Below are 13,240 nucleotides of genomic sequence, written 5' to 3' on the forward strand. Positions count from 1 at the left end.
TTTTCGGGGATCTGCTCTCACTCCAGAACTCTCTGCAGGGCTCCAGAGTTCTTCCCAGGGGGCTCCGAGTGCTACGAGGTCGAGGGCATCTGGCCCAACTCTCCGCAGGCAAACGAGCTCGTGAAATGGGGACCCGCTTCGTCTTTCATTCCTGGAGGCTCGAGTCGGCTTGGGTATTGGCAACGGGTTCCCTTCAGAAAAAGAAAATACTTCCCAGATAAAAAGACAACCATTTCACAGGAGGATTTTCTACCCAGGAGCAGTTTCCTGGGGCGGGGCTCAGTTGACTGGGGCTCAAGCAGTTTCGGGGTGGAGGCGGGGCCCAGCTAGGATGTTGTTGTGAAGCCTTCCCAGGGAGGGAGACGGCACATGTAGTTCTGCAGATGTCAGTGTGGCGCTGCGCCTCGGTGGAGGGGACCCAGCCATCTGTCTTTGGTAAGTGGGCCTCACTCCAGGGTGGCATCCGTGTGGGCGAGACGGTGCGGATTCCAGGGGAGCCGGCACACGGGCCGCCACATCTCCGCCCTCTCTCACGCCCCAGGGAGGGCTCCCGAGTGCTGTGAGGTCAAAGGCATCTGGCGCATTTCTCAGGCCCAACCTCCCCGCATGGTGGCCTCATGGGCAGGCAGCGGGTCCAGGAGGCCAGAGTAGCACCCTTCCCACACCCCTGGCAGGGGGCGGCGTGAAAGCGGGCCTCTCTCCACTTCACCGGGGTGCGGCTCCCTTGGCCTACGGGCCACACCTCCCCTGCACCTCACCTAGGGAGCTCACTGCTGCCATGTGCAAGAGCCCTGCCTGCCTCAGCCGTGCCCGGCGTCTGTGTCGACAAGAGACCACAAACTCTTTCACCATATGGAAACCAGACAGGCGAGGGCTTCCGACGTGATCACAAACACAGTGAGGGCACTCGCCACCACCCATCAGCCTCTGCCAAACAAGGCAGGCTTGGGAAGAGGCTGTGGCCCTGCTGTCCTGCTGATTTATCTCACAGACCCCTGGGGTGGGGGGGGGGTGTCTTTTGTTTAGGGTCTCTGGATAGCATTCCTGCTTGGATTCAGCAGAGAATAATCACACAAAACTTGCCTCCCCTTCCTCCACGGTCTAAGGCAAAAAGATGACCCATTCACACTGTCAGGTAAAGAGTTTCCAGAAACTTCTAGGAGGAGGTAGGGGCATGGGGCTCCTGAGGCCTGAAAGAGATTAAGGGGGGAATTCCTGACTGGCAGCTGGTGGCTTTGACCCAAGCCATAGATGGCAGGACACCCAGCCGGTGCAGGCTCCTAGGACTGACCTTGCTTTCTGCACCCACATCCTCACTGCAGCTTCAGGGAAGACTCCGGCACTGGCTTCTGGACAGTAAAGCCATATTGCTACCATCTGTTGAGGACCTACTATGTGCTGAGCAAGCATAAGGTCACTCTGCAAGCATTACCCTCTTTCTAATACAGCCACCCTGCAGGGGAGGTATAATTATTGGTGTGCGTTTTACAAATGTGGAAACTGAGGCTTTGAGAGGTTTGGACATACGTCCAAGGCCACATAGCTAGCCAATGGCAATCTTTCTGGCTTCAAAAGGAAAAACAAACACACACAAGATTCTAGGGTCTTTCACGAGACCAAACTGCCACACACAAAATGCTGTGAGCCTGCTGGCTGGCCCAAACCCGGGAGGCAAGCAGGCTGGAGAGAAGGCTCGCCTCAGTGGCTTACCCAGGCCCCACCCGAACTCCCAGCGTCTACACCCACAACCTCACCTCATCAGCCTTGAGGTCCGCAAGGAATGAATGGAGGGCTGGGCCGGGCCCCAAAGCCTCAGGTGTATTCTCTAGACCTCTCGAGAGTCTTTTCCCCCTTGATGTCCAATATTAAAGTAGCAAAGCAGGGGCAAGTCCCAGACGGCTGTCCTGTCCGAGGTGGGGCATGAAAGTAGGGCCAGAAATCAGCCAGACCTGACCGCATCTCAGCTGCTACCCTGTCCTCATCCTCAGTTTCTGGAATGTCAACAGCTCAGCCTTGGAAGCCACTGTTAAGAAAGCAGAGTCCATTCCCTTTAAAGCTGGGACTTCCCAGCACCGAGGCTCTCTGGGGTCCTGGCGGTACTGCAGACAAAGGGGATTGTGGCTGCCGCGTTACAAAAACACTCCCAATGAATGAAGCCCCTAGGCCTGGCAGTTCCCAATCTTCTTTTCTGTGAGGCCGGGTGGCCCCAACAATGGGGCAGGAAGTCAGACGCAACAGGCAGCTCCCGCGGGCGCTTGTCAACGGCTGGGCCAGGATCCTGTCCTGTCTCCATCCCCCGTTATGTGGCACTGCCACTTCCTTTGTCTGCCCCCCGTCCCTGGCTCATTCCTTGTCAGGGGCTGGACAGATGCCCACCCTCAGGCTGGCCACCCCGAGCCCATGAACTCACGTCTGCTGGGGAAGAGGCCCCGAGTAGTTGAGGGCGAGCTGCCTAAATCATGCTGGGTGGGGGGGGTGCTGACCAAGAGACCTGGCTCCTGGGGTCTTGCCTCCTCTCTCCTGGGAGGCGGGGGGAGACCCAGCACCCCTGACGATATGAACGCTGCGCTATCGTAATCAGACCTCCCTGCCTGAGCTCTGATCTGCCACTTCCTAGATGTGACCTGGGCGGCCCCTTTTATCCCTTTTAGGCCTCAGTCTGCTCATCTGTAAGTGGGAACAGTAATGGCTTCCTCCAGGAGCTACTGTGAGAGCTAATCAGAGAACTGTGTGTGCAAAGTGCTTTATAAACTATAAAGCTTTGACTAGATTCTTCCGGCCCACGTGAAATATATCGAATCACTCCCCAGCTTCCATACTTAGCAACAGCAGCCCATCTTGTGTAGGTGCTATGGGCAAACCAGCACGCAAGGGGCCCGGGTACCCCGCTGACTGTGGAGTGTTTGACCCTCAGTCTGCTTGGTGTTTGAACCAATGGGAGGATGAAATCCAGTTTTTTAAATCCTTGGGTGGTGGGTTGTGATAAACCTAAAGTGTGTACACATCACTGTTCCAAACAGTCCTCACTGAGGCCTTTGTGACATCTGGTCTACTTCTTCTCTGTCGCTCGCCTGGCTCCCTGGCTCCTGTCAGGCCTGTGTTAAAGTAAGCAAAGACAGGGGCCGAGGGGGGGTACATGGGAGGGAGAACACACACACATGCTGAGTAGATGCGATGTTTAAGTTCACTATTGTTTCTGGATTATTTACGTATTAAACACAATTTCGTTACTTTAGGCCTTCCAGAAGGTTGAGGAAAACAGTAATTATACTGATAATCACAGCTCCCACATCCGAAGAGCTTACTGTTCACTACTTCCTTTAAATGTATCACCTCCCATGATTGCCACAAAAACCTTTGGAAGCAGATCAAGTCATTTTCCAGATGAGAAGTTGAGGCCCGAGAAATTAAGTATCTTGCCCAAAGTCACCCAGCTAGGGACTGGCAGGGCAGAGACCCCATGTGGTAGTTTGACGCCAGTGTCCAACCTTTAGGCTCTTTGTCCTATTTCGATAAGCGAACAAAGTATTCAACTGCCTATTGAGTGCCAGGGACAGTTCTTGGTGTTGGGCACAGTGGGAACAAAGCTGATCTATGGTACATTCTAGAGGGTGAGGAGAGGGGGCAGACCATTAAGTAGACAAGTACGGAAGAGCCGGGTAACATCGGGTAGAGGAAGGTGCTCTGAAGAAAAGAAAAAGTGGGTGAAGTGATGGGGAAGGACCAGGCGTGGGAGGAACGACCCCTGCACACGGCAGGACCATAAACAGTGGGGTCTTTGCTCTGCCACTTGAGAGGTTACGTACTGGATGCACCGGTCTGGGGAACACAGGCAAACAAGCACTAATTCACCCAATCGCCATTCTGATTTCTTTTCCTTCCACTTTGGGTAGCAGATGGGAGATTTAATGCACAAAAACGGGGAGAGGGAAAGAGAGAAAAGAGCTTAACGCTGCAAATCTTCTTGAAATGGTATTTAAGGGAACCCTAAGTCAGTAGCAGAAAGCCCTCACTGCCATCATCTCTATTATTTGATAAGAAAACACTTTCGCAAGCTGAGCAAAAGATTAACGAGCCCACTTCTTCAGACTGAGCACACAGCCTATCTGTGGCGCCTATTTATGTGAAGCGCTCGGCTGAGGGGAGACCTCCCCCCTTCTGCATCTGGAGTAGAACAAAGAGGCTCCTCTCCTCTCTTTGTACCTCACTCGTATGGGGGGTATCTCCCCACAACTTGGGGAGTGCCCCTAGGAGGCAGAATCTGGAGGCAGAGGGGCCAGCAGAGGTGACTCACTTCACACAGGGGGAAACTGAGGCTCGGGGGGGGGGGGACTGGACGTGCTCAATCCCAGAGCCAGAGGGGCAGGAGCCGACCCCGACCCTGACCCTCAGGCACCTCTGAGGTTGTACTTCTCCACCAGAGAGCGGCTCCAGCCCCACCTAGACCTATTTGCCTAGATATGCGGTCAGTGAGAACTTGAGAGAACAAAAACCAAATTCTCTCCCCCGAATTCTTGTGTTTCTAAAATGTAGATTCAGTTTTGTCATGAAACACGTACTTTGAAACAACAGAAGTCCCTCTGTGACTTTTGCTGCCCAGGCTACCCAGCCTGTCCCAGTCTCCTGTGGCTGCCCTTGAAGGCCCAGTTAAAAGCCTTGGCTGTTCTGACGCCCTCCCCCAAGTCCGTCGGGCTTCCTGAGATCCCCCTGCACATGGTGGTGGTGCTGAAGACAGAGCGTCCCATGTGCTGCTCTCAGCGCTTTCGGTCCATTAACTCCCTCCCCACCAACACCCCTGCTAAGAAGGGACCGAGGCACAGAGGCTGAATGCCATGCCCACTTTGTAAGTGGCAGGGCTGGGACTGAACCCAGGCAGGCTGCGTGGCCCGACGGCCGACCCCACACATTATCACGCAGCCGAGCTGTCTCTTACGCTGTCTGGTGGGTTTCACTCATTTGTCATCTCCTGTCTTGTTTCTGCCTCCCTCATTAGGCTGGAGACTCAGGCATATAAGCCATTCTTCATAATTCTCTTAATACCCCTTCCCTACTGAGCAACAGAAATCCAGGGAGAAATGTGAGTTAGTAACAAAAGCACTTAAGATGCTGTCTCTGACTATGTGCCCTATAAATGCTGGCTATGGTTAGCCAGAGTAGTGTCTGTAAGTGGTGGTAATGGTCATAGTTACACGTCAGTGGTAGTCGTAGTGGTTAGGTAAGTAATAGTATTTATTACTAACAGTGATGGCACTTGAAAGTCACACTTTAAGAAATGTCATTCTAGGGCAATGGAGACAGCCTCCTGCGGGTGTCAAACATGTCATCTAAACACGTTTACGACCATTATAATGACGGGGAGGAGGGTGGGCAGCCACCATTTAATAAATACTTGCTGTGCGCCAGGTGCTGAGCTTCGCGCTTCACTGTATCATCTCATTTATTGCCACCTCACCTTCACCATTTTACCAATGAGGAAACTGAGGCCTAGAAACAGGAGCTGACGCTTCATACTGCTGCAAGACGGCGGAGAGGACACCTCCGGGATGACCCAAGAGGCTCCTGGAGTCTTCCTCTTCTTCCCCAGGACCTAAAACCACAGGTGAGCGACTTCCGGGGGAGTGGGTGGGACCCGTGATGGCCGACACCTCTGCTGGCTCCATCGCTTCCAAATTCTGTGCACATACCTGCTGGAAACTTCTTGACTAGCATGACACGGAACAGAGCGGCCAAGAGCTGGGCCAGACACACACTATCTGCTGCCAGGATCTCACCTGGACAAGGGTTTCGACCTGCGAGCAGGCCCTGTAGTCTCAGCAGAACTAACGCTATGTGGACTGTGTTCTCAGATGACTACCAAACTGGTCCCTCGTCCCTCCTGAGCCTGTCTGGTGGTGCAGAACCACATGCCAGGCTGCTCCGGGCTGGGGCGTCGGGGTGGATCTCGGTAGGAATGCCTCTCCTCCCAGCACCAACGCAAGCAGAGAAGAAAGGGCTTCCCCCTTACCCTCAGAGGGGTCCAGGCATCAAGTGGGGAAGGAAAACCAGCCAATCGCAGAAAGCACTGAGCTGGATGACAGGGCCAGGGCCCTCCAGGCCACAAGCCCGGTCCACGATTCATCCTGTACCACGACTCCTGTTCTCCGGCTCTGCCACGCCACCCCTTTCTGTCTCTCCTAGGTACCGTGTTCTCTCCCACCGCGAGGTTTCTGCGTGCTGTTCCCTCTGCCAGGGACAAATGGTCATGCTAATAATCATAGCAGCTAATATCTGGCATTTACTGTGCCCCAGGTACTGTTCCAGAAGTGTTAGGAACGTTAACTCACTTAGACCTCACACCTTGCAAGTGACTATAATGACATGTCAGTGGTCTGTAGAACCTAAGCTTTGGAGGGACTGACTGCCCAAAGGCTCTGAAATCAGTGAGTGGCAAGGCCAATCTGAAAGGCATGGTGTTGAATAGCAGTCCCCTCCTCAGATAGGGCTCTGACAGCCGAGGAAATCACGACACCAGACGTTCCCAGGCTCCATCTCAAATCAGGCTGGCTAGGCTCCCACGCTCCTCCTGGCTTAGTGTCCTGAACACCAGGACACTCCCTCCACAAAGGGGCACCGTGTGGGGCCGGGGAGAGGGAAGGGGCTTAAGCAAACACACTGCCTTGTGCACACGTGGCTTGCGTGATTTCTAGTATTCCCAGATATCCCTCAAAGGCCTGGCTTTGCTGCTGCTGCTGCTGCTGCCAGATCAGAGGCACTGGGGATTGCTACCTGCTGAGCCCGGGCCCTCCAGCCCCCAAGGTTCTGAAGCAGAAAATTAGTTCTCCTCCTGTGTACCTCAGCCCCCTCTGCACCTCGGACCGTATCTGTCTCCCTCGTGTGCTCTGCTTGATGATGCTTTCTCCCGGACATTTGCAGGCGAGCTGGCAGATCTCTTGCCGCTCCTGTGTGTCCACGCGACCTGTCTCCCCACTTCCCAGACGCCTCATCCCCCGAGGCGTGATGACCAGGGAGGTACCTTCCACCCAGGAGGCCATTTCAGCCAGCTCATCCCTCTGCCCCCAGGCATGACTAGCAGGGACCACACTTAGCCAGATGGCTGTCCATTCTCCTCCAGACCTCGGGGGAAGGAGGCTCCCCCATCTCCATGGGCAACCCTGGATCTCTGACAGCAAGTTCTTTCACTTTTCAAGCCCGGTCTCGGGTGATGGCATGCCCTGCAGGGCAGCAGCTGTGACTAATCCTGGGTTTGAGACCCTGCCTCGTGCCTCGCTGGTGTCTATGATGCAAAGCTGGAGGCAAGAAAGGCGCTCTGGGAGGGTGCAGGGAGGCTCTGTCTGCGAGGCTCTCCCAAGGTGGCAGGGGAAGTGTCCTGGGAATGGAGAGGCAGGTGGGGCTGGAATGGCCCCAGTGGAGGTGGCCCCAAAGGCCAAGACCCACCTGGGATTGCCTTGAGAGCTTTAGGACCAGGTCTGAGTAGCCGGGTGGGACGGCTGTAGCTTGGCACCGTGAAGGGCAAGGGCTTTCGGGTCAGAGGGACCTGGTTCAAGTCCCTGCCCGGCCACTTAGCAGCGGATGCCCCTCTGGCCTCATGTCCTCATCTGTAAAATGGAGGGAATCCTGGGGCACGTGGTGGCTCAGTCAGTTAAGTGGTCGATTCGATTTTTGCTAGGGTCATGATGTGTTAGTGAGTTTGAGCCCTGTGTTGGGTTCTGCGCTGACAGTGTGGAGCCTGCTTGGGATTCTCTCTCTCTCTCTCTCTCTCTCTCTCTCTCTCTGTTCCTCCCCAACTTGTGCTCTCTCTCTCTCTCAAAATAAATAAATAAACTTAAAAATATTTTTTTTAAATGGAGATAACGCTAACACCTACCTTGCTGATCTGTGGGGCAGGAAAGAAACACAAGTGGGTAGAAATGCCCTCTAGAAGGAAGAGCTGGCCGCTTTATGTGCGTTATCTCGCTTCATCTTCCCCATTTTACAGGTGAGGAGCCGGAAGCGTGGAGGGGCCCGTGGGGGAGGCTGGACCTGAGCCCAGGCCTGGGCACAAAGCCTGGGGGCTTTCCCCGGTGCCGCCGGCTCCCCGTTCCGCGCAAGCCTGCCCGAGAGTGCCTGCCCGTCCCTTGCAAAGCGCCCCGCTCACCCACCCTGAGCTCCTATTGTTTCTGCCACTCCCTCCTCCCACCTCCCTCCTCCCACCTCCACTCCTCCCAAATCCGGAGCAGGAGCAGGAGCAGGGAGCTCCGGGGAACAGGCCCCTTCTGGGGAGGCACGAAAGCCCCGCTGAGCAGTGCAGAGGCAGCACGTGGCCTAGCAGGGAAAGCCATGATGACCTTCACACAGGAGGGGTGAACACACGTCCCACCCTTCATCGGCACGGATGGGTCACACAGCACCCCCTGTGGGAAGGAAGAAGGGTAATTTCCTCAGAGCGGAAATCCGAGCACAGACTTGAGTGGCACCATCAGTGTCGCCATGTGGCCAAACCTGTGCCACCAAACTGAGCTCTGGGACCACCCCCCCCCCCCCATCACGCTGGCAATCAGAGACCCTGTCTGATTCTGGCTGGGCGGACGCCCCCACTGCCGACATGGGACACAGGGAGGAGCTTCAAGAGTCAATGATGTGGGGGATACAGCGGGGGGGAAAGACACAGACAGGCATCCCAGCCATCCCCAGACTCACAAAGCCAGGGCCCTGCAAAAACTCCAGCTCCTCGTGGGCAAGGGGAGGATCTCCCAGAGCTCTGGCGAGGATATCAGAGCGGCAGTGCCTCAAGGAGACGTGTGGCCCAGCCTGCAGCCGAGTGTGGGCTCAGTGGGCCCAGGAAGGGCCAGCCGGGGCCTGCCCCGTCGGCGTGGGTCCAAGTGCAGTGGGATCCACTTCAGCAGCCCAGAGCCGGGCCACCAGACAGCTGTCAGGCTGTCCGCCAGCCTGGGTATTTTTAGGGTGTCCTCCTTTTGGTGCCCAAATCTCAAACGTTTGGATACTTTTTTCCTAATCGTGGCTCCAATTTCTCATGTATCTAATAGTCATTTGAAATGATTCATGGAAAAATGCCTTAGCTACCAATTTCTTTGTGCCACAGACAGTGTGGTTTTTAAATAACAAGCTACTTAAACACACACGTGTGCACGTAACCACTGAAGCTCTGCTATCACAATTACACACAGACAACGACCCAGGTCACAGAGAAACTCTGGTGCCGTTTTAGAGCACTGGGGGCTGGGAACCGTCCCAGGGGAAAAGCCAGAGGGCAGCCGCAAAGACATCCAAGGGGTTCTGGGCTCAACGCCTGCAGAGGGGCACCTCCCTGGCCTGCCCCACAGCCAATAGCCACGGTCGCAGCCAGAGGGCCAAACAGCCCAGGCCAGGCCAGTGGGCCCAAAGAAGGCTCATCTTCTCCCAGCCACCTTTGCTTGGGTGACCAGGCCCAGTCTAGCGCCCTCAGGACCTCACCAAACAATAAGCAAGCTTCCCCCGCCGCAACAATTTTTCCTTGCCCTTTCTCCTTCCCGGCCAACTCTGGAAACCACAACAATTTCTCCACAAAGCAGAAACAGCTGGGGCTTAGGGCCTAGGCTCTGGTTCCACCTTCCAGCTGGGTGCTTCGTCAGGAAGCCTGGGGCCTCCACCTGCTGCCTTCTTGCTGGGTGTCAGCAGAGCGCCCTACCTCGGCCCTGCATTCTCTGTCCACCTTGAAGATAATGACGATCCAGCAATGATACCAGTCATAACAGCAGCAGTGGTAGCATTTACTGGGAATCTACTTTGTGTGTGTACTGGGTCATTACTGCCGTAGGTCTCTTGTAATGAAAGATAGTACTGTCTGTGCAGTGTTGTGAGCGGAGCTTATGTGGCCCTGGCAAGTTATCAAATCTCTCTCTGCCTCCACTTACTCATCTGTAAAATGGGGCTGTGACGCACACCCACTTCCCGTGTGTACACCAGTGAGTGTTCGCATGTAAAGTGCTCAGCACAGGGCCTAGCACACAGTAAATCCTCAGTAAGATAGTGTCGACTATCACCATTCAGTCCTTTCAATGGCGTCATTACCACCCCTCTGTTTACAGCAGAGGCCCAAGGGGTCTGAAACCTTGCACAAAGTTCTCAGGGTCCATGAACGCAAACCACCTGACTCCTGGGCCCCTGCATTCCCAGCTCGCCAGGTTTGCCACATGTCCACAGGATTTCCCGTGTTTCACGGTGGCTGTTTTGAATGAAGTTGGGTGCGTTGCACCTTTGTTTTCCGTGACTGTGGGGGCACCGGAGGGGTGGGCCTGGCTGCGGAGCAGGTGTGAGAACCACAAAGTTGACGAGACCTGGTGCCACTCAAAGGCAACAGCCAGCTGGGGTGGGGGCCGGGGAGAGCAGCAGCCTTCTGTCGTCAAGGCCGTGGGTCACCTTCCTCCACCCTGCGGTACAGAGCCCCTTGGGCTCTCTCGCGCCCCAGGGCCTGCTGGGCGGTGGAATGCGTGCTGGTGGGTCTTCCTAAACCAAAGCCAGTCTTTCTCACTCCCGGGACCTTCAGGCACACAACTCTCGAGCCCATGGACAGAGCCAGCAGGGAGGCCGTGTTGGCCTCCAGGTGAGGCGCATGCCAGCATTTATGATGTTCTGGGCAAATTATAAAAAAGGATCCTCTCTAGTGAGAAAAAAATGTGAAAGCAGTCAAGACCAATTAGAAAAGGCACTCTGTCTGCAGGCTGACATGACCCTGTGCTTGTCCCCTGCCTGTGCCCCTCATTGGGTCCCCTTGTGCAGTGCAGAACCTTCACATCTGTTCTTAGCAGCCCTGCTCCCAGATGGGGAAGGGTTAGGCTCCTGTAGTGAGAGCAGCAGGCCTGGATCCTGAGGCTATTCAACCAGTAACCTGCCAGACTGTGATGTTTTCGTCTGTGACATGAGGGGACGGGGCACAGCGTGCCTCAGATCCCTACCAACAACAAAGAGGACGGTGGCATCATCATGATGAAAACAGGTGACAGAGGGCCAGGTACCACCCACACACTGTCCTGCATGCTTTTTCTCAGAGCCCCGGCTCACTCCGTTCTCAGGGAGGTGTGGATACCTGTCTTCATGAAAGAGGCAAAGGAATTTCAGAGAGCCCAGGAACTGAGCGACAGAGCTGGAAAATCAGAGACGGAAGCCAAAACCCATCATGAGCCTCAAAGAGCCCTGGGTGTCTCAACCCTGGGTAAAAAGTCCCAGGGCCAGGCCTTGATTCGTGTGAATCATCAGCCGCTTCCTCAGAGGCACACAGGCTGGCACGAGTCGGTCAGCCAGCACACCAGGCAGTGTGCCCCCCCCAACCTGGTGTGCAGCCCAAGAGAGACCCCTACCGCTCATTGTTCAGAGCCATCCTCGGGGGGTCCAGGTTGGGGTTCTCCATGGACTCCATCTGTGGACACCGCAGGAAGTAGTAGAGCGTGTGGAGGGCGTCGGGGGACCAGGTGACGGGCTGGGGTGGCTGACGGGCCTGGCGGGCGGGGCTGGAGCCAGGACAGAGCGGGTGGCGCCCCTGCATGTGATGCATGGCGCGGGAGACCAGGTCACCTGGCGGGGAGGGCAGAAGGGAGAGACAGAGAAGAAAACGTCTGAGTTCGCTGCCCACATTCCTCCAAGGCTGCTTGTAGCTAATGAGAAACCACTCCCCTTGCCTGGGCGCCTAATTACTGTTTACCCCGGAGCCAAGAGGCGGGGGAGGTGGAAACTGTCACCCAGACACACACAAGAGCAAGTCAGTTTTCCTTTCACTGCGGGTTTTGCCTTAACAGCTGAACTAAAAAGCCCTGGCAGGACCGTCTTATGCTAATGTGGTTTCTTTTTCGACATCCCCACTCCCTCCAACACCCCATGGCTCTTTTTGAGCCAGGGAGTCCCAGCCTCTGACACCCAGCACCAGGGTGTCACACCAGCAGGGAGGTGACGGCCCCGTGTTGTCATCCTTTGCAACGCCCAGGTCCTTCAGCAGGGAAGGCGCCTCCATCTCCAACACGTCAGGTAACACTGCCATCATCGCCACCATTGAGTGCTTACTACATGCCGAGTATTCAGTTTCCTACGAAAGAGCTTTCGTTCGACCCTTATGATGCTGGGGCCAAGTATTATCCCCCTTATACAGGTGAAGAAATGGAGGCTTACCTGGTAAACAAACACTTACTGACCCCCTCCAGTCCCCTGGTCACCGGGAGGCCCCCGTGTACAGAACTTAACCAGCCAAGGTCCTGTGGCTAGTAGATGGTAGAATCTACACTTGAATGCAGGTCTCTGACTCCAAAGACCATGAGCTGAACTGTGACCCAGACCTGACCCACTGGAGTCTGTGGGGTCCTTGGGTCCCCATATCCTGCGCTGTGTTTCTGCCCAACTCAAGTCTTTTCAATATCCCGCTGGCCTGGGACAGGAAATGTCCCATCATTGTGTGAGGCCACAATGCTGAGAAAGGATGGGCCAAACAGCCCCAGGCACCTGCTGGCCCCTCTGTTCCGGGAAAAGTGTCACCCTTCCATTCTCCTCTGGCCTGAGAACTCAAGGGGGGGTGGTGGGACACGACTCCCCTGTGGGCCAGCTTCCCCCCACCTGTGGCAGTGCCTCTGGATGAGGCCGGCCCTAAGGCGAAAAAGACAAGCAGGTTTTAACCTGGCGAAGAGAAGTGTCATTCAATGTATGGCAGGACCAGTTCATTTATTCAATTGACCTTCATTCTATAGCTTCTTCGAGTCTGGTTCTCTGCCCCACTGCATCCTAGCACCCTGCACAGGGTCTACCACATAAGAGGTGCTCAGCAAACATTTACAGAATAAAAAAACTAGCCTTGCGCATTCATTCCATTTCATTTCAAAATACAGCTTCTGGGTGTGTGTGGGGGGGGGCTGCACTTAGGTCCATTAGTGGCCAAGTTCTCCTGGGACAGCAAGGGAAAATGACACCCCTGGAACTGGAGATCTCCACTAGGAAAGAGAGCCCTGTGCCCCCACCCCCACCTCCTCCCTCCTTCCTCTCTCTGCACCTGACTCTGCTCCTCGCTGGTGCCCCCTGGAGCGGCCGAGAGTGGGGACTTGTGGACACCCGGCTCCCATCCTCAACACTCTGCTTTAATCGGTCTGGGGCGGGACCTACGCATCCTATCTTGTAAAAGCTCCCTCGGTGAATCTAATGTCTGGTGAGGTGAGAGAATCAGCAGGTTAACAGGTGAGAGCGCAGATCCCAGAGTCAGACACTCCGGGCTTCCAGTCAGGGCTCTGGT

General features: G+C 55.4%; 1 protein-coding gene across 1 annotated transcript in view; it reads right to left on the reverse strand.

The window, feature by feature from the left end:
- The window catches only part of ABTB2 (ankyrin repeat and BTB domain containing 2), a 173,832-nt gene that overhangs the window by 28,646 nt on the left and 131,946 nt on the right, over positions 1-13,240 (reverse strand). Inside the window, exon 3 of the mRNA XM_042959573.1 lies at positions 11,334-11,547. Within this exon, the coding sequence (XP_042815507.1) occupies positions 11,334-11,547 (214 nt within the window). The remainder of the gene's footprint in view (positions 1-11,333; positions 11,548-13,240) is intronic.

The sequence above is a fragment of the Panthera tigris genome, chromosome D1 (genome assembly GCF_018350195.1).
Source record: "Panthera tigris isolate Pti1 chromosome D1, P.tigris_Pti1_mat1.1, whole genome shotgun sequence".
Classification (NCBI taxonomy): domain Eukaryota; kingdom Metazoa; phylum Chordata; class Mammalia; order Carnivora; family Felidae; genus Panthera; species Panthera tigris.